The sequence below is a fragment of the Athene noctua genome, chromosome 1, assembly GCF_965140245.1.
Source record: "Athene noctua chromosome 1, bAthNoc1.hap1.1, whole genome shotgun sequence".
In the NCBI taxonomy this organism is placed as follows: domain Eukaryota; kingdom Metazoa; phylum Chordata; class Aves; order Strigiformes; family Strigidae; genus Athene; species Athene noctua.
Window position 1 is genome coordinate 147,495,932 of NC_134037.1, and position 21,753 is coordinate 147,517,684.

Here is a 21,753-nt window from a genome sequence, read left to right on the forward strand (position 1 = left end):
GCTACATCTGCTTAAAAAGCATAGACCAGCCGGGGAATTTGCACACAATGATCTCTACTGCTACACTGAGCTTCCTGCACAAATGATGAAGAGAAATTCTTCTGACCCCTACAAGCAACCATTAGACAAATTCAAGGATGAGGAAACCGTTCAGAACATTCCCAGAAGATTAGGACAGAAAGTCTATTTGTGCTCCATTCTTCCTCTCCACCCTCCCGCCCTCCCCCCATGGTGTGGGAGCTCGCTGAAAATAATCCAGGAGCAAAAGACAAACGCGTCCAAACTATATATATAAAAATAATAATAATAATAATCATAATAATAATAATAGAGATACACCAGTAATACAGGCCTGCCTAAATTGTACCAGTTAAGAAAGGAACCCCCAACACGATTGATACGATTATAAACACCTTGTATGACATAATGGCCTGTACAACAGACCTATAAAATGATAATTAAAAAAGAAAGATATTTAGACCAGAAAGAAACAAGAAATCCCCTTCCCATGTTTGAGTTGATAACCCACCTTAACTTGTCATTGTGACTGCTGGAAATGATAAGTAGTCCTTTCAATTTTTTTGTGGTTTTTTGTTTTTCTGTTTTTTGTTTTTTTTACATTTTTGGTTAGAAAGTTCTCCGATCCATGAAGCGATCCTGAAAAGACAGTGTTTATTATAAAATTAGGCAAATGTCTGTCCCAGCTTTAAATCCTTCCTGTTTTGCTTTTGTTTTTTCTATTTTTCCTTCTCTCCCTTGTCCCCAGCAACACGGTGAGAGGATGCCCATCACACTTTCAGTTTATAAACCCCGCTGGCAGCCAATCCCACCGCACAGTGAAACAGGCTGCTGGCAGCACAGCTCAGCCCGGCTCACTGTGCCTTGGAGGCAGTAGTGGTGGTGGACGTGGCCCCGCTCGCAGAGGCCACCGTGAGGAGAGAGTTCTGGATGGACTCGGCTGAGGTGGAGGTGGCGTGAAGGCTGGCGACTGGTCCAGAGGCCCCTGCGGAGGCTGCAGCTGCAGAGACCAAGCTAACCGGGTTGCTGGTGAGCAGAGAAAGGTTCTGAGGGTTCAGGAACAGAGGGGCAGTTACGATGTTAGGAGTACCTCCAGCATTGGCAAACACCAAGTTTCCAGTTGCATCCAGTGATGTTATTGGAAGAGAGCCACCAGATGCAAGAGCTAAGGGAAAAATTGAGCAGGGAGGAGATAACATTAACAGTAAGCAATAATGCAAAATGTGCCTAAAAGCAACTGGTCGCTGTGTTTTCCTTTCTCTGATATGTGTGCTCTCTACACCACTAACAACAGTCATCTCATCGTAGGTTGTTTTTAAAAAAAAAATGAGTGGATGAGACCTTGCAGGTACTAAAATGCCTCTGTTGTCTGCTCCTAAACAAATTCCATCATACGTTTCCTCAGATCTTTACATGCAATACCGGTCTATGTTTCCTGCCTCAGGAAACCTGTACATTCAGGCAACCTGTACTGGAAAGGGTTGAGATGAGTGTTCACATGAAATGACAGCTATCACAAGATGTAACCCCGAGTGTAACACTTGAAATGTTGACATATAGCCACTGTTACAACTTACTTTCACCGGTCTGCAGGGTTTCAGTCTGCCTTAGAATATGATCTCCTAAATTTATTTATCTGTGACACTTCATGAAATGGTACTTTCTTGTACCCTGGGAACAAGATTCGTTAAGCTAGTTTACAGGATATTTGAATATGGGTTAGCTAGCTCTTTAGGCACTTGTACTATCTAGTTTTTACAGATGACAAACTATGAACTGAGAACAATTCTTGCTAAAGTTAGTAGAAATTTCTAGCTGCATGGCACTTCCAATATAAATCTTTACTCCTCTGAATAAGGATTTATGGATTTCAAGTTTTACATAAGGACTTTAGGAGGTAGGCTGTTTGTTGTGGGTTCTTTTTAAATACATATGAAGACAAGAATTCATGATGAAGTCTTGCTTGAAACTGCCCTCCTAACAGACCTCAAAACAGCACAACTCTGCTCAAGCTTATGCTAGAAGAGCTACAAAAAGCAAATCTCTAACCTGCTGGAGCTACACACCAATGGGAGGAGGATAACAAAATAAATTCCAGATTCAGATATCATTCAATATCTTAAATGCCTCCTGTATATCACTACAAGATCATACACAGTTCTAATCCCTTTTCTGAAGCTGTACCTGCCCTTATCTCTGTGATACATAAAAAGTATTTGCACATTTAAATTTTGTAAAACCTTTACTCCTATAATGTTTATGTCCAGTGCTGAGGACTCAGTGTTCTTTTTTGGTAGAGAAAAACAAAGCACGCGAACTGAAGTTGTGTTACAGTCATGCAGTAAAAGGAACACTACTGACCTTGAATAGTTGCCAGTGTACTGTTGCTCATCAGGGCCGGGCTGAGAGCACCACCTAATGTCCCTGGATTGAGGCTGAGTAAGGCACCTCTGCAAGGAAGCAAGATCGTGGAAGAAACAAAAACAAAGGGAAGGAGTGTTACTTTTAAGAAAATGTTGTCACTGTTCAGAAGTACACCATCATATTTAAAATAAAAAATAAGGGGGAGGTGGGGGGGCGGGGAGGGAGGAAAGACCAGAGATTAAGGGCTAATTTTAGCTTATTTCAGTTTCTCCTTCATGATGCCTTGAGTAGAGGTTGCCTTTCAGTTGTGTGATTAGCAACATGCCTGAAGTACAGGCACTGTAAATACATGACTTGTACTGATTGTTGCTGTAAAAAAATTCTTGTATTTTGGGGAAACTGTCACTTGTTAGAGAGCTATCATCATCTCCCAAATTCAGATAAGAAAGATGTAAATCAAGAGAAACTGCAGAAACAAAGACTCATCTCTCAGAGCAACATTTTTTAAAAATAAAGCTTCAACAATACATCATCATGCATCTGTAACAGCTTCTTGCTCGTGATGGAGAAATGAACAGAGGTGTGGGGTGGGTCTAGGTTAGCTCTCCATTTTACAATTAGTAGAACTGAGTCTATGATTTACTGGTAAATTGCAGCTCTTAAGCTCTGCAGTGGGATGGATGACATCAAATAACAACATTATTGCAAGACAGCTTTTTAATCTGTAAAATGAAAACAGTATTTGTGTATATTGATGGGAATGGCCAATTACCATCTGTAAGTAAACCTTCAGAATATGAGATAAGTGACACTAGAATCACCAAGTGAACTACCAGAAAACAGTGATACATAAAAGCAATTTATCCCAAGAATTCTCCTTCCCTTTTCTGTCATCTCACCTAAAAGGCTGTGAAAAATTCATCCTTACCCAGCTGCAAACTGCGAGGATGCCATCAAGCCTGGGTTTAGTCCTGCTGCAGCAGCCATGGCAGCAAGACTTGCATTTGCAGGCAACTGTGCAGCTCCTTGTAACGCAGCTGCTGCCGCTGTTTGCAACCCTGATGCCGTTACCATCACCTGGCTGGTCCCAAGAGGGGAGGACAAGGGAGTGGAGGTTGTCTGTGTTGTGCTGGTCTCACTGGCACTGGATGCCTCTGAAATGGAGGCTGAGGCAGAAGGAGAAGGACTCAGGGAGGGTGATGTCACTGCTGAAGAAGCTGGAGGTGCTGTTGAAATCACTGTTGCCGTGTTGTTGGAGGTGGTTTCTGTTGTGCCTAGAAGATTGATTCTGGTTAGATCAGTACAAAACACAGATACGACTGAACAGAAACCATCACCCACCTGAACTGAACTGCACATCCAACTGAGAGACAAACACTTATTTCTGGAGGACCAAGAAGCACCAAGAGTCCAAATAAGAAGCTCAGACTACAAGGAAATGATAGTTCCCAACAGGAGGCTGAGTTGCTCCAGAAGCTAACAATGGAATATAGTATATTTCATTTCAGCATCACCTGTGATTTTAACCCCAGAAAAGTCAACTGAACAGTCACAAATACTGAAGTTGCCTGGTGGAGTAACAAGGAACAGCGACAAGGAAGTCCTGGGATACCAGTGATCAATACAATACTGAATGACCTTCTGAAGAGTTTAGACGGGGAAAATGGTAAGGGTTAATGTGGGGAAAGACAAATCTGCCCTTACCTGTGACTGACAGACTAGTTACAGCAGGACTGGTCAGAGGGAGCACAGGATTGACAGTCAGGGTTGTAGCTGCACTGCTAGTCACAAGGCTTGGCGTGGTTGCCACCTGGAGGTCAAAAATGAATACAACTGCTCAACTGTTAAAAGACAAAAAGTTGGCTAGTAGACTTTGATTTCTTTCTTCTCATCCTCAGCTGAAGAAGTACCAGGGAGAATACCGCATATAAGCTAGCTTTTTTGTAACTCCATTACTTTATCATTCAGTGGACCAATCCTAGTACCTTCTCTAACTACCAGCAGTATCTTTATTCTTTATCATTCAGTATTTGAAGGGAGGTAATATCCATTACATTCACACTGTCTCAGGACTGCAAGTTAGCCCTCCCACTGTCTCCCCCAAAGACCACACCTTATTTTAATAGAGTTACTCTTCCAGAAAGAGTTACAAAATATATTTCTGCATGGGATTTTTTCTCGTTTAAACATCTTTTCTGCTCCAAATCTCCTTATCTGATAAAATTATTTAAATGCGCCAGCATCACCAAAGGTTTTTAGGGTAACGTTTCCATAGATAAACAGAGTAACATTTCGCTTTTACTCAACCAAAATATAAGCTCTACTTTGATAAGTTTCCTTGTGCCAGAGGAAGGATCTCTAAATTTTAAAACACTCAAATGGCATTGGCTAATTTTACTTGTGGACAGCTAATTACAAGAATGCTACAATACACTGAAGACATTACAGATAAAAAACACCAAAGATTTAAGTCTGAAGGAACTAGCTTATGAGAAAAAATGAAATATAAGGAGAAAAAGGACATTTATGGACAAGAAATGGTGTCCAACAGTAGTATTTGAAGGCTGTTATACATCAATGAGAGAAATGAATCCTTTAAAATTGCCCAAGAGAACATAGACACGGATACAGGCTAAAACCTTCCTCCTTTCCCCTTTCTTACCTTAAAGTTTATTATCAGAGAAATCTCTCTCATGCTGCATATCCTTTTATAGGAAGTCAAATGCTTCATGCATTTTAAACAAGACTGGGGCAACTGGGACAGATCTAAAAGCTTTCTGCCCATCTCAAATAGCATATGAAATAAAGAAGAGCTAGATACATAGTACGCTTCCCACTAATGCAGCCCAGACATCGTATCCGTCATGTGTCCACCGAACAGTTAAGGCCAAGGTCACAATCCATATTTAAGGACAGTGAACGACCTAGAATACATACAGCTAACCTTATGGTTACAATCACTGACTTGAGCCAACGCAAAACTAGGCTGCCACCAAAAAGAGCATTCCTCTCCAATTCTGTCTCAGAGCCCTAGCACTTGTGCAGACAGGCTGTAAGTCCGACTGGTTATCTGGCCCTACTGAAAATTCATCATTCTTCTTCACACAGTTAATTTGCAGTCAAACTAGTAACAAAGCCCAATCATCCTACAGACACATAATCTCCAGAGCTGACACAAGGAACCAACAAAGCACATAGCCAGTGAAGGCTGGGGGCAGCAGGCCTGGAACATCTATTTGAGTGGTAGCACAGTCTAAAGAATGGCTTACAATGAGTGAAAATGCTTAGTGAAACATCACTGAAAAAATGCAGACTGTGGTTAACACCTCAATTTCTTACATACAATGGCCGTTTATAATAAAATGGAAAATTATGTAGGAAAGATTTCTTAAGTTACAGTCTAAACTTGCATGGTTACTTAAACACACTATCACCAACCTCACTATGTTCTGCTTTGGTAGCAAGACATGCAACCTTGCTTTCCAAATTGGGGGGGGGGGGGAAGTAGAAAAACTTTTAAAAGACTAAGTACATTTAACACATCCCTTCCCCTGAAACAAAAGGCTGCATGCACACATCCTGAAACAAGAATGGGGGAAAAGAATGACATATCACCAAAATCAATGGTTTAATGAAGTACTGGAAAATATTAGCTACTACAGTGATGAGGGTGGAATAAATACTACAAAAGGACAGCTACAGGCTACATAAATTCCACCACATTCCTATTAGCATAGCTACTATGAAATCTAATAGCTACTGTTTCTATTTATGAAAACAGACCTCCATGGACATTGGTAGCAAAGGAGCTGAAGGAACCTTGATGCATGTGTTTTGTTACTCTTATTTTCATGAAGTTTGTGTTTACCTGAGGCAAATACAAGTGTGGGAAATTAATTACATGAGTATTAGCTAAATGTTCCTTTGTTCCATGTCTTTTTTTATATAAATCATTCCTAAGTGCCAACAACAGTGTCACTCGGTTTGTGAGACTTAAGTCTCCAAATGATACATTTTACTGCTGCACATCTACTTACCAGAGCAGCCAGAAGAAGAGGGGAGGAGTAGAGCTGTTAAGCATTTTTTTTATTACTATTATTTTACAAAAAAAGTCCAGATACGAACGGGAGTTACTATCTGGCATATGTTCAAAGCAATAGCCCCAACTGCAATTTTGCTTGTCGGAATATTTACTCACCAGCTGACTAAATAAAACACACAAACTGAAGGCCCAACTACTGCCTGACTTGTAAGCATTATCTCTCTTAGATAGTATGCAAGTAGGATATTTAAAATGCCAGTAAAAGATAACTTTGTGAGAACAAGTCTGCTGTACAAACAAGGTATAGCATGTGCAACTTCCACAGTTGCACTATCTCTTCCAGTCATCTTTGTCAACACAGTTGCTTGATTCTTACCAGTGAGGTTGGGCAAGGGAAAATTGCTTTGATGGGCGAGCTGCTGGTTCCACCACTGCTGGGTGGGTTGATCCTTTTCTCCTTCTGGCGCCGGTTACAGAACCAAACGCGGATCACCTCCTTCTCCATGTTTAGCTGGTCAGCTATCATGGTGATCTCATCCGAGGTAGGCTTTTGGTTCTGAGAAAAGGAAACAGTACTTGAAAAGCTGTGAAACTACCTCCTGAAGTTTTATATTATAGCTGTTTCTTCACTAGGCAGAAATCTAGATATGCCATTTATATCCAGAATCTGGCCAGCGGTACAGTAGAGACAGACCATAAGTACTTCTGCCCTCCATCTTCCTAGTTACAGGAACGTTTCTACCAATAGCAAGCTGTGTTCCTCAGAGATGGGTGATGAAGACTAAGCTCATGTGCTTCTTTCTGAGAGAAGGGATCTGACTTGTGAGTTAATCCCTCAAGGAAATCTACACTGTGATAAGGAAATCTTTCGTTCAGCATCTCTCAAAAAGGAATAGGAGAGATTAACCATAGCAACAGCCAAATGAACCCCATGTTGTCTAGACCTATAATGAAAGACAGGTAGATTGAACATAGGCTATCTGCCCATACAGCTGCACAAAGTGCCTAACAAGAGTAACATAAGGCCAGCTAAAAAACTCACATTATGTATGTTTAGACTGTCACCCCATTTATCCATCCTCAGAAAGGGTAATCTTTTTTTCTTCTTTCTGATGTGCAGAATATCAAGCTTAGATCTATGGCTCAGTATCTTGGAATGCGAAATCACAAAGTCAGCGAACTGCAAGAACCAACGAGGTTTTTTGAGGGGTTTTGTGTGTGTTTGTTGGGGTTTTTTTAACGTGAAGTAGATGTTGATACATGCTTCTTGGCACAGCCTTTGTATTCACCTTGTTTAGTACAAACATTTTCCTAAATAGCACAATAATGGGTTCACTCTAACAAATACAATTGTTAAGCAAAGCTTCTTCATTTCGTTATAGGCTGAGCAGAGCAACAGAATCACTGACCTCCAGGAAACTCTTCTCTAAGGCCACACGTATGTTGGTCTCTATGCTGGTGCGTTTCTTCCTCCTACGGTTCAAGCCTTCGACCCCCAGCCCTGGAGAATTCAGGGCACTTGGGCTGGAGAGAGCTGAATCGGGTGAGTAGTTTTCTGAAAAAAGAAAGTAACATAAATCAGGAGATTTTATTTGAATGCAGTGCAATCTAATGCAAGGTATGGTAAGACCCACTCTGCATCTACTCCAGATACATAGAGATTTCTGGAGATCGCATGCATTAATCATTGTACTTGTAAATTACAACATATACTTGAAACTTATAAGCTACAAGTAAGCCCAGAGGGCACTCTGCTCCTGTATGCTACTGCAGTATCCCTTTTATAATACCTATACAAAGTTTGTCTCCCTTATATCGTTCCACCCTGCACTCATTCACTGCACGTCACAGTTTAAAGAAAAAAAGCAGTAACTGATATCCATGAGCCACAGCTGTAAGTCACATGCAATTACGAAAAAATCTGAGCATTCTGAAATTTCTTTTACCCATTCTGCAATATACTCGAGCAAGAGGAAGTTCATAGCCAGCTTCACGGTGTCCAATCTGTTCTCCCTGAAGATCTTAGCAGATACTCAGTGCTATGCAGTTCTACCAAACAGCCTACGCAGCTAGCAGCTCCTCCTCCTTAGCTTCACTAAGTCTCTAGCTGTCAACCCCTAAGCCTGTCTTTTTGGCTCTACAGAAGAGCAAAGAGAGAACACGTGCAAAACAACCAACAGGCAGGTTCCAGCAGGAAATTTAAACAAAATGATTAATTGCGGCTGGAGATCCCTCATTGCACTGGAGTTTGTGGGTGATAAGCAGGTGCCAAAGTTCATAATGCTGAAGATCATTCTGGTGGGCTCAGATGAGCAAGTACATTCAGTCCATTATTTTACAGATATATTTTTTTTTCAGTAATGACTCCCATAAATGTGCCAAAACCCCTCTCCATCCTGAAAACCCCCTGGAATAAGCTGAGTCCTGCAACAATAAATTCTCCAACACTCCAACTTAATGTAATGGAAGGGATCATTGGTATGCTTGTCCTGCCTGGCTCTACCTAAAAGTAGCCTTTAAAGTAATCTGAATCTTTCTTCCAAAGATTTTCATGAAACTGAATGAGAGCCAAAGACAACGGTTCCCAACTTCCAGGATGTGAAGGATCCTGACGCAGTTTACAGTCCTTAACAAATCCAAGTATTTCTTCAGGCTAGCAGGGAAAGCAAACTATGACAAACTATGGACTCATCCAGTGTTGCTGGAAGGTCTATGGACCACTGGCCTATGGACTAGAGCACTCAGTGTGAAGATCTTCATGTTTTTTACCACAGATCTAGATTACCTAAAGATAACCCTTGTCAGCACAAGAATGACATTTCCTTGTTTCAATGCAGGACAAATTTTCAACACTGCATCCAATTACTTTCAAAATTTTAGAGAATGCTGTAGGCGCCAGCATAAAGCTCTCTTCATTTTGGTAAAAATAGGAAGGCACACACCGTCCCTGCCATCTGTTTAGCAGATCCATCAGTTTTATACTATATGCAATTGTATACTTGGAAGAAAAAGCTGGCCGACAGCACTCTTAAACACTTTCCATTCTAACACCTAGCACTACCATCCAAACTCCTTTTGCTTGTGGAAAAAAAGAAAGAAAACAAGAAAAGAACACCACCAACACTGGCATCATGAATAACTTATGCCCCAGGAAAAAATAATTCTGGAAGGAAAAAGCAAAACCTAACCCACAAAAAATTCTTCCTATGGGGAGAAAGAGTGTTTATACAGACCCTTGAAAAGCAAAGAAAAGAATGCACACAGGAGTGTGGGAGGAGATGAATGCAATAAGCTCTGCCTACTGAAACAACAAAACCATGCAACCCACTCACTACTACACATCTGAAAAAGAAAGCTAGAAGAGGATTAGAAGTTATATGCATTAACGTACATGAAGGAGGAAAACCATGAGACATATTACACCTCACCCCATGCAATTATTCAACTGGCTGCAGAACACAATTCTGAAAGTTCACATTAGAATGATTTCTGATGTGTATAGACACATGAAAATGCAAGTATGGACCCTTTTCATACACCCATGGACATTTACAAAGATTGTTGGCTTCATAAAACCATAAGGGCGTAAATGAAGCAGTTTTTCAGGGTTTTTCAGAATCCTACTGATTTTGGTAGGCTGGTGAAGAAATACACAGACTCATTCACCTGCATCATTGAGCCACTTTTCCAGAAGTGGCTTTAACTTGCACATGTTCTTAAAGCTGAGGTTCAAGGCTTCAAAGCGAGAGATGGTAGTTTGGCTGAAGTCATTTCCATAGAGTTTGCCCATAGCGAGCCCAACATCACCCTGGACAAAGAAAGAGAAAAAAGGGATTCACTAACATAGGCACTTCCAAAGCAAGGAATCCTGTTGCATTCTTGTGTCCTCTTAGTGACTCCACTGCTGCATGAGATTTCAGTTTCACAGAAACTGGCTCGGCCCTACCAAGTTTCATGCTAAAGCAAATAATCATGAAGAAATGTCAAACCTCAGTCAGTTTAACCATGTAACTCTTTCCAGGAAACCCCTGATGCTTTGTCTTCTTAGCATTATCACTGAGCAGAACATTCCATTTAATATTAACTCGTAATTTTTTTTCTTAGTTCTTTAAAATAAGTAAATGCCAAGCTCTCTTTAGAAGCAGATTTAAGTATCTGCGTATTTCACAATGAAGACAAGTTCAAATAAGCTGAAATGCAGTGAATTCATGTTCTCAAATCAGTAGAAAACACTCTTGAAAAGATGTCTACAAACATGTATCACATTTAAACAGATGCAAGATCAGTCTTATCTGAATTTTTAGTATCTTGTGAGGTTCAAAACAAACTTCTCCCCACAGATCCATATTTCAAAGAGGACAAGAAGTTGAACCATTTCAAACAATTATTAACTGTAGTCTTCACTACCACTACTCATCTGCCAAAAATCTATCCAGGAGATCTACAGACAGATGATCATCTCTTTATATCTGTTATTGCTTTTCAAAACTCAGTTTTAGCTAGCTATCAGACATTCTGCTTACCCTTTTATACACACACACACACACACACACATCTATGTAGTTTACACTTGAAAAGTCTTGTATGAAAAGGAAAAAAACCCTCAATCTTTATTGTGGCCATTAAAAACACCATAATGTTTTCTTGTTTTGTTTTAAAGCTGGAAGGTCCTGCCCTTTGAAAAAATCAAATTTTTTTTTTTAAGTACACTATTTGGTCTAAAGTAGTTTAACTTAGATATTTATTTTTTAACACAAAAAGTATGAAAAGTCTAGAAGAAGAGATTGAAAAGCTTGAGCACAGTTAGTGGAGTTTAATTGCAAGTGAGTTAGTTGGGTTGTGCATAAAGCTTGCTTTCTTTCGTTTTAGGTCAGATCCGCTACCACAGCTTGATACAAGTATACTAATAGCATGCAGAGTGGCCACATACAAGCGAGGAAGAAAACAACCTTTGGTAAGCTTAGTAAATTGTGCAGGTTGCATAAAGAAAATAATTTCCTTCCTAGAAGAGGACCAGAACAATTGGTCTGTATGCCCTTCCATCGAGGAAACACATGGGAACTCACATTTATACCTCTACCCATATGCCAGGATTTCATGCATTTTAAAACTCATAAATCATTCCAAGAGAAGTAACATGGATGTTCTGCTGGGTTTACAAAGAAGAAAACCTGGCTATGTAAACCATTTTAGAGATAAGTTGATTTATATCTTGGCAGGAAAGAGTTATGACATTTGCTCCAGTCTCCCAACTAAATTTAATTCTGGTATTTATGTTGTTCTTACTAACACTTGCCATCTGATTTAAAATGAATAGTTAACCATTTCCTTGTCAACAGCTTTCAATGCCAAAAGGTGGCAGCATTTCAGCTGTAGGCAAAGAAATTTACATATTGGGGTGGGCCACTGAGAGGATGGATGGAACAGAGAATAAAGGCACCATTTACACATCTGATCATTGGACCACTCTGTAGGTCCAATGAAGCTCCAGTACTGAACTGAAACGGATTATAAGGTACATCATTGTTGTGTGTACTGGTCTGTTAAGAAGCTCTGATGGACTAGCAGAGGTAATACCTTCTACAGAATAAAAATAACGTTGGCTAAAATGTTTGCTCACATAGCCTGAATCTGTACCAAACAATTAGTCACATACCTGCAATGATGCTAAATGCAGTATGTGTCTCTATGTCAAACATGGAGATATTTTTAAGGAAACAATTAAACAAAAGGATTTAAATCCATCACCAACTTTTCAGGCTGGGAGAAGAGACAGAACTGCCAAAATTCAAAACCTGTTATATTGTTCACAAGACAGAATGTACTGATTAGTTTGCAATGCAAACTAAATCTTACAATTATTTTTGAAAGGCAGAGGTGCATGCGTCTGAAAAAGCTTACAGTACCACTGGAAATAAATTTCTTTTATCCTCTGGAAGGCAGTCTATTTATCCAACTGTATCAAACCAATGTAATAGGGGTCTTAAATTATCACCCAATTACACAATTAGGTAGAAGTTACTAGAACTGCCTAATTATACACATACAAACTCAGAGTAGGGTAAGAATCATCTCATGCAATTTCATTACCTTCTCAAGATTTCCCTGTTTTAAGCTGAAAAGCAAATACTGAAACGTAAGCCTGAGCAGTTGTGTTCATTTTTGCTCACCATGAAAATTCACAACATGGTCAATAAAGAAGGGTTAACCCATAACTTTAAAAGTCCAGTTGAGCTTTTATAATCATCTCACAGCAGGGCAGATTAAACATAATAACTAAAGAGCTACATGAACCTCCTCAATCAGGCTATAGGGAAGCTATTGTATTATCCTCTATTCTGTTCTGCTCTATTCTAGCTTTTGTGTGTGGCCATCACTTGCATTTCTGTGCCTCCCTCTAGTGGAAAGAAGGAAGGGAAGGAGGCACACACGCCAGCAAAATGCACTTCATTTTACTAAGAACATTCTGTTCTTGAGTTATAATTAAGATGCTGCCAAGAACTTTCATTATGAACCCTGATTTTTCAAACATTTAGACCTTTGCCAGAAAAATAAATCTGACTTCAGCACATACTTTCAGCTAGAGTAGATTTACTTATTCCGCAGGGGGAACAAATCACATATGTTGGATTGACTGCTCTGAGCTCAGGCTTTTAAATACCTACTTTGATTTTTGCATGCTATTTCTTCCAGCAAAAACACACCTATGCTTACCACAGACTCCTGCCAAAATTAATTGTTTACCTGGATGAATATGTTAATTTTGTGAGGAAAAAAGCACATTTTGATATTAATAAGGACTCTTGGATCCAAGCAGCATTTCCCTTCAACAGAATAACCGAATATATAAATGCACTTTATACTTCTAATCGTACTCCTTGTTCAACCATTTTTACTATGTTCAACATTACTTTTCTTCTGCTCTATGGGTATTTCTGAGCTTTTAAGCAAACCAAAACAAACCACAACTCCAGTTCACCTCTGTAAGAAGAGAACTTCAAAGATGACAGTCATTTCGGGTTTTGTTTAGGAACCTTAGCAAAAGCACTAAATACAGAAATCATTGATGTTTAATAGGAAAATACACTTGAGAGATAAAAACCCTTTGACATCCAAAGCAACTCCACAGTTGTGATATACTTTTTAAACACACAGAGCAGTTAATTGTGCTGTATGATTTTTGGAACTTTGTACTTCTGAAGGCAGCTTTAAAGTGCTTTGTCCCATTCATTTTACATCGTATAGAATGAATAGTGCACATGCAATGACATCTGGAGCTGGTAAATGCATGTACCTGCTGGGAAAATGGCTATGCTTTAAAACCAACAGGGAAGTAAGATGGATGTATGGCTTTTTCTGTTATTTCTTAGAAATTCCCTACATAAAGGCCAGAGCATAACCCTATTTAAGAAGGTTCTCCTAGGAAAAGGTGGAATTGTAGTCTCCCTCTAGACTTGAAAGATGAGACCTCAGATTCCACACTGGCAGGCACTAAGGTACGCAGTCTCACCTGAGTGAATCCAAGTTTGATCCGTCTTTGTTTGAAAGTCTTGGCAAACTGCTCAAGCTCCTCAAGGTCACTGGGCTCCTCCAAGCTGGGAGTGTCGATTCGCTTTGGTGTTGACTGGCTCTGTGGAAGTGGCTGAATGGGGGTCGCTGCTATTGTGCGTGTTGGGGTTGCTGGCTATTAAGATAGAGAGCAAGGAAAAGATGACAATCAGACTTAAATAATAATCAGCAAAAACTAAATTCAAAAAAGGTACATGAGGTTTCTGTGAGAAAGATCAACGAATTTGACATTTCCAGCAACCTGAAAGTTCCTTCAATTTATTTACATTCCTCTCAAGAACAAGCAATCACAATCCAGAAAACTGTATTAGTATGACAGCCTTTTAAAGACTCTGTCAGAACCAATTAAAGTAAGAGATGTTCAATGCAGCAGATAACCAACAACTTTCACTTGCTACAGAAGCTGCTCAAAGAAAGGTTGAACACTCTTACTTGATATAGTTCTATTATTTATAGACAGCTTGGCATTCATCCCCTTTTAATAATTTTAAAATTGAATTTACAGCTTATGTGAGGTGGCAGATTGTCATCAGCCCAAAAGATTCAAGTCTCCTATTTAATCTTGGAACAGTGAGCACATAAAGGTGCAGCAAACATGGCAAGTCTCTTCTGATGCCATCTCTTGTGACTGACTCAACTCTTGCAGCAAGAAAAAACTAGATCTACCTCTTAACTGTTCTGTTGATACTTGCAACATTAAGAATGAATGTACTGGTAATAACAGAAATTAAGCAAAGGCAACCTGTAGAAAATAATTTCTTTTAGGTCACATTTTTCTTCTATATAAAAGGCTAATTTTCCAGGAAGTCCACAGAAGGTTCACTATTCCTGAATATTGGCATACTAGAGCATTTGCTACACAGCAATAATAAAAATCTGAAAAAAACCTGAGCATCATGGAAAATATTCTCAGGTGAACAAAATATATTAAAATCTGGTACTGCACAGTTTAGGTTTTATATGCAACAGGAACACCGGAAACATGTTTTCAGTGCGTAACTCTACCTTCTTACATGCCACAGATAAACTGAGATGCAGAGACAAACAGTTTACTCCAATTCAATTCTATGCAGTTCAGCTGAGGCTCTTAAGTAAAGGTTACTTCATGCTTTTATGTCCTATGGCCAGTTCTGAAACTACAGATTCCTTCAGGGCAAGTAAGAACAGCCTCAAGTCTACATAATACTACGGTACTATGCAAAGTAGTACTGTATGCAAGTAGTATTCTATGCAAAGGTCCAGAAACAGCTGTCCTAAAAGAAATGGCCTACATATAGTTGAATCTTTATGTAGCTCCTTATGGTTTTTTCTTCTGGGTTAGTGCACTATTTTGCAGTGCACAGCAGATGGTAGAGGGAGGTCAGGATCTATAATTCCATTACTTGAGAAATAATGTGATCATGTATGATCTTTCTAGGACTGCAGATATATACGTTACACTACAACAGTTTTTAATATTTTTTCATTTATAGTGCATAATTACTGCAATATGGCTTTACTGACTTCATCCTCTTTATACAATTTATTTTCTCTCTGTAGTTTTGATACATTTTTTTAATCCAAGTATAATCTTTAGTAGGGAATCATGCTGCTAACTGAGGTAAGAACTACAGAGGAGAGACGAATTCCATTTTCCACATGGTGCATGAAAAATACTATAGGAAGTATAATAGAAAATGTATTTTCTAAGGCTCTGACAGACTCAGGAATCTTATTACAACTAAAAAATTCTTATAATTAACCAAGCTGGCAGGAAGATGCTGTATGATTACATGGCATTTGAGAAACAGCACGCAGTCACGTAACTAAACTGCACAGTAAAACCCAGAGTGAAGCAAAAATAAATTTGCAAGCACGTGCAACCTTAATATTGTTTTTCTTACAGTCTAAAAGCTTAATCATAGCGCTTTAATATTTTAAGATATATCTAACAGAATATTATGCATTTCTAATAATCTCTTCGCTTTCACAGAAAGTAACTAGTAAGACTGGCAATGAGGTAGCAATAATAGCAAAACAACTAGGCTACAATAAATACAGATTACCACTGCAATCTTTTTCTAAAGACACTTGTCAGTAATCCTCTTTTTGAACTTTTTAGATAGCCCACATCTTGCTCCTCTGAATTTCACAAATTTGCAGATTGTCCAAGAAAGCCTTACAAGAAATCAAATGACCAATCATGAAAATTTTCAGCTAAAAATAAAAATTTAGAACATTAAATGCATTAAAAGAGGCACATTAGGGTGGAAACTACAAAAATGACATTACTGATACTTCAGCTCTACACTGAATCTATCTAGAAAGACAAACTCACTGTTGCAGCTACAATACCTACTCTAGTAACTAATATAAACAGTCCATTCACTTGCTATAGTTTAAGTTCTCTCAAAGCAACTCATGAACTACAGAAATAAACCTGACCTGCGAGGCAAGGGTGATGCTTGGCTGAGACTGCAGGAGGTTGGCTTGGCTTTGCTGAGGTAGTTGCGTTAAGAGATTCTGCGCTTGCAGGAGACCTGGAGAGAGAAATGGGTGGATTTGGTTTACCATTTAAAAAGCCTAAAACATTAAATGAAATTAAATAAGACTCTTGCCAAATAAGGAAAGCTACAGACAAACTGAGATGCAAGCCTTCATTTCACCCCTGTACAGGTATCTTCAGACTTTGGACTTTTCATTCCACAATGAACTTGCATTTTCCTGAAGTTTATGTGGTGACAGAAGAATGAGAGGCAAAAGGGTAAAAGGGTACTAGTTTCCTCTGCAGAAAAAGTCTGTAATGATCTAGGTCAGTGGTTTTTAATCTGTGGTCTGTGGACCCCTGGGGGGCCACGATGTCATCACAGGGGGTCTGCAAAGGCTTAAAGCAGGGGTGGGGAATGTCCAGCCCAGAAACATTTGGTCTGGCCCACGGCAAGCACTGCGCCTCCTTTTCCCACAGCCTTCTCCCCTCAATGCTCCTCTCGTACTCAAGCCCTGCACCCCCGCAACGCCTGCCCCAACAAGCTAGTATATTCAGTACTAGTATGGTTGGTGGGACCCACTTAAATATTTTCTTAAAGGTATTTTCTTAACCCAACGGTCCTCTTTAGGGCCACAAGGGGGCTTAAATCTGTTCCTCCGTGTGGTGGCCCTTGGACTGGTAAACAAAAAAATATGGCAACTGAACAGAAACAAGGGGGGGAGGTGAGAAGAATTCTAAAAACTTTTAATCAAATTTTAATATAAAAATTGGCATCAAATTCAGAACTGGCAGGTTAAAATACCAAAACCCAAGCCATTTAAGCAAGAAGAGTGTTGATGTTTATATTTTAAATTCATATGGAATCATTGCAACAAAGACATTACAAGTGCGTGCATTAACAGATTAACTTATTTCTCCTTCTCTCCAAATATGAAGACCCTTCATGAGAAAACTGAGATAAATATTTGATGCAGTCTGGTGCTTTAAATCGTGAATTAAATCTCGGTGGTCCACGGCCAAAAAAAGTATTTAAAGGGGGCTTGTGGTGAAGGAAAGGTTGAGAACCCCTGATTATCCCAGTTATCCCAGTTCTCTGTGCAGGAATCATTTATAGTACCCCTTTCAGCTTACATATTTTGAGTAAAACTCTTTCTATAACCAACAGCTGACCAAGAACTAGGGAGCCGTATAAAAATAAACAACTGAACACTAATCAGACCACTAAATCCAACAACTGAATATTAATCAAAACCACAAATTTGGCTCCTTGATCACCCTTCTTCCTCTCCATATCACTCCATGCCAGCTGCCTAACAAGAAGGCAGCTTTCTCTAGCAAACATAAGCAGACCACACCAGATGACAAAACAAGCCCAGACAACCTTCTCCTGGCTGGAATACAGAAGGAATCTTTTGGAAAAGTAATCAGAACTTAAAGCTTAAGTTATTGAACACTGGTTAAATTGCACAAATAGAATAAACATTACACTGAATATATGAAGCCCCCTGCTATTATAAAAAGGTGATGTTAAAGAACAGTTAGGACTGATGCAACCGATACACACAACATGGTGTCATTCTAAAAATAAATTCTTATAGTCCACTATTTGTATTGTTTATTAAACAACTCAGGAAATTGATACTTCCTTGCATCTATGTATTTTAGCTAAAAGCTATCTCTTTTTTTTTTTTGCATTTCTAATACTAAAATTTATGTATTTTACAGGGGTAAGATTCCTGACAAAAATATACCTAGTTAGTCAACTTCCTCAGTTCTACTGTGAAAAGTATTACTGCTGTTCTTTAGGTAACTCCTGGCTATGACTATCAATTTCCCCTATAATAATTCAAGAACCTAACTAATCAAACCTACACTGAACAGGCATCTTCAATATACCAAGTTCCTAAAAAGTACCACTTAAAATTCTGTAAGTTGAGTTTGACGTGGTCTGTTCTGGTTCACCAGCTGGCCAATCAATTGGAGGACACCACTCAAGACCAGCTATCTTGGCATAATCCAGGTAGGGTACACAGCAATTTAGGACTTGATAAATACTGAGTGAGAAACTGGATGGTTTATGCGAAGTTAAGGCGATAGGAGACATGAAAAGAGGGACTACCGTGAGTAGAAAGGAGAAAACCTCAACGAGGGATACACAACTACAGAAGAATTGTTATCTGGCAGTGATATTAGTGTGGGGTTTTTTTGGTTTTGTGGTTTTGGTTTTTTTTACAAAGTGTTGAATATGTATTTTAAATAGAATGCATTGCTATCAAAATGCTCAAGACCTGCAGAATAAAGACAGCTGCTTAAACAACATAACAGCACAACATAGACAACTACATAAATTTGCTTTGCACCACATAATCAACATATTCCAGCTGTGTTTTTTTTGAAAAGCCACAGAGGGGGAACAGATCAGTTTAAGGAACTTCCAATATACCTACTACAGTTACACAGTGCTTTTCACAGTACAAATATTTGTTCACTTGAAAGATGATTTCAGTTGCCCAAATCTAAATATTAATTAGTGAACAGTCACCTCTAAGTGAAGAGGTTTTGACCTTCATTTAGTGGCAATGAATTTTAACTTGAAGTAGAAAGGGGCAAGCCATCACACTGCCACTATAGAGCGGCTGAACAACAAATGAAACAAAAAATAGGCAGCTGACAGTGACCACATTTGTCCTCTAGTCCACTGGTAACATCACTGATCACAAGTTATTGACTCATGACTGTAATCAGAGTAATTAGGATCATCCTTTTGTGATTTTTTTGTCCTCAGAGAAATCCCAGAGGATGTTTTTCTGACAGTAACACTTCAGTTGAAGAGCACAAGATGACTACCCTCTTCCTCATTTTATTCTCACCCGTGTGTTCTGAAGTAATTATCACTGAAGGACAGTATAAAATATTCTGGACATGTTTAATCAACTCAGTTTTACATCATTTTTTATCCTATTTTAAGAAATACAGATAGAAGGCGTCTCAAGCAGAAACTGAAGAAAGAACAAGTTAGTTCAACCTGCAGCTAGCTGACTGAAGTAATGACCAGGCGGTGAGGAAAGTAGCTAAACTGTTTTGGCAGAGTATGCATATCTTCCACTGACTTAGTGTCCTTTCAGCCAGTTGCTGTGCACATGCTTTGGACTCTTGTTGGCCTCCATGGGTGAGCAGCTGCAGTTTTGCTCTTTCCAGGCATGACTTGTACTAATCTGAGCTTCACCTTCATGTTTTTTCTGAGAAGAAACTACTGGTCCCCACTTCGGTCCAAGGTAACTCCAGTGAACTAACTTACAGGGCAGATAGGACAGCCTTTTTTAATACAGCCTAAGTCCAAAATTGCACCTTTTAAACAACTGCTGAGGTATCGGTGGTTCAAACTTTACCGTTTCCTTCAGGATTCTTACTGGCATCAATACTGTTTAACATCTTTATTATCAATAGCACTGATAGAACCAAATATATTCTCAATGTGTTTGTGGACAACATGGGAAGAGTGGTCACTAGGCCAGAAGTTAGGGTCTAGACAGGCTGGATAAATGGAACCTGATGAAGATCAATGCAGGAAAGAAAACACAACATCCTACATGGGGACTGGAATAACCCTGTGCAGCAATACAGGGTGGGCACTGGCTGGCTAGAAAGCAGTTTTGTGGAAAAAAAGACGTAGGTGTCCTGGAGGACAGCAAGATGAACAAGAGCCAGCGTGCCCTTACATTAAAGGCAGCCAACCACATCCTGGGCTGTATTCACAAGACTGCAGCCAGTGTGTCAAGGGCTGTGATTCTTCTGCTCCATCTGGCACTTGTGAGACCACATCTGGAGTGGCCTTGGGCTCCCCAGTACAAGACACAATGACATCCTGGATTTTGTACATTCAAGGCCCACCAGGGTGGCTAACTGGCTGGAACACCCATACAAGAAACAGGTAAGGGAGCTGGTTTGTTCAGTCTCATGAGAAGGCTAAAGTGAGAGTCTTCAAAGACAGAAATGGACTCTTCTTGAGAATGCACAGTAATGAGATACGACATAAGTTGGAACACGGAAAACTCCAACTAGATTTAAGGAAACTTTTTTATTTTAAAACCATGAGTGGTCAACTATTGGGGGAGGTACTTGAAGAGGTTGCAGAATCTCCATCCCCAGAGATGTTCAAAGTCAACTGGCAGAGGTGCTGAACACTTTGCTGTAATTGGACCTGCTCTGAGCAAAACTGTATGACCTCCCTTCCAACCTACACAGTTTTTTGAATCTATGAAAACTAGTGTTGTATACTTAATTTTACAGAGGTATTATTTCTAACTCTCAGGTTTCAGGGTTCTAAGAGCCCAGTGGTATTATTACTTTAAATATGGCATACAAATCACATGACACTCCAAAAGAATGACTGCATGGAGGTAGATAAGGACTTATGCAAAAGTATGATGCTTTAGAGGTTGGGGTTTTTTTTAATAGTTAAAGTAAATGCATCTACCATAATCCAGGACTTTTCCTGTAATGTCTATGAGTAGCATGAGTAATCGCCCAAGCCAAAAATATCTTCTTGCCAGCCAACAGTCCTCAAGGACTGATCTTATGGTCTAAAATTAAACAAAAGATAAAACAAACATTCAAGTGCAGACTTTTTCAGCATAGTGTTTAAAAAGTTGGCCCAGAAGCATAATACATAATTCATCCCTAACTGATCTCCCAAAGAGTGAATTTTTTCATCTAGAGAAGAACTTGACTGCGTTTCCTCTCCCAAAGCTATTCATCTTCTCACAGACATGTCCTGGAAGTTAGCTTGCAAGACAAAGCCATTACAATGTCATAATTTGATTAACTGGAAACAACTGAAAGGGAAGAAGGAAGGGTGTCACACCGCATATTACATACAGTACCATCTGATCAACTCTGTGGATCACTGTTGATGCAAAAACTTCGGGACACTTTGGTGTACCTCATTTTATTAAATCCAGATCATCCAAAATGAGGACTCGTAGTCAGAATTAGATTGGGATCCAACACAGGAGAGAAAGTACTAACCTATGCATTCCTACAAGTCTGTTCCACTGAGATGCTGAGCTGCTGCACCTTTTGTAGTATCCAGGTACCCTTTAAGATCAGTTCAAGAACATAATGGAAATGTGCTGAAGTTGGTGAACTGTGGTTTGGAAGAGTACTGATTCATTGAGCCAAGCAAAGGTGCTGGCACATTACTCCAATGAAAGTCAACACTTTTACCCATTGATGCTGTTGAAATGTTAGAAGCAAAGACTTGATTTCAAAAAGGACAGCAAATATTAAGTTT

At 39.4% G+C, this 21,753-nt stretch overlaps 1 protein-coding gene across 3 annotated transcripts in view; it reads right to left on the reverse strand.

Annotated features, from left to right (window-relative positions):
- Window positions 1-529: 529 nt before the first annotated feature.
- POU2F1 (POU class 2 homeobox 1) overlaps window positions 530-21,753 on the reverse strand; it is a 108,328-nt gene continuing 87,104 nt past the window's right edge. For all 3 annotated transcript variants that reach the window (XM_074900225.1, XM_074900216.1, XM_074900207.1), the window contains exons 8-16: window positions 16,418-16,512; window positions 13,935-14,108; window positions 10,091-10,232; window positions 7,834-7,979; window positions 6,801-6,980; window positions 4,087-4,192; window positions 3,311-3,656; window positions 2,380-2,468; window positions 530-1,183 (exon numbers count right to left, since the gene is read on the reverse strand). In XM_074900225.1, coding sequence (XP_074756326.1) covers window positions 873-1,183; window positions 2,380-2,468; window positions 3,311-3,656; window positions 4,087-4,192; window positions 6,801-6,980; window positions 7,834-7,979; window positions 10,091-10,232; window positions 13,935-14,108; window positions 16,418-16,512 — 1,589 coding nt within the window. In that variant the 3' untranslated portion in view covers window positions 530-872. The remainder of the gene's footprint in view (window positions 1,184-2,379; window positions 2,469-3,310; window positions 3,657-4,086; window positions 4,193-6,800; window positions 6,981-7,833; window positions 7,980-10,090; window positions 10,233-13,934; window positions 14,109-16,417; window positions 16,513-21,753) is intronic.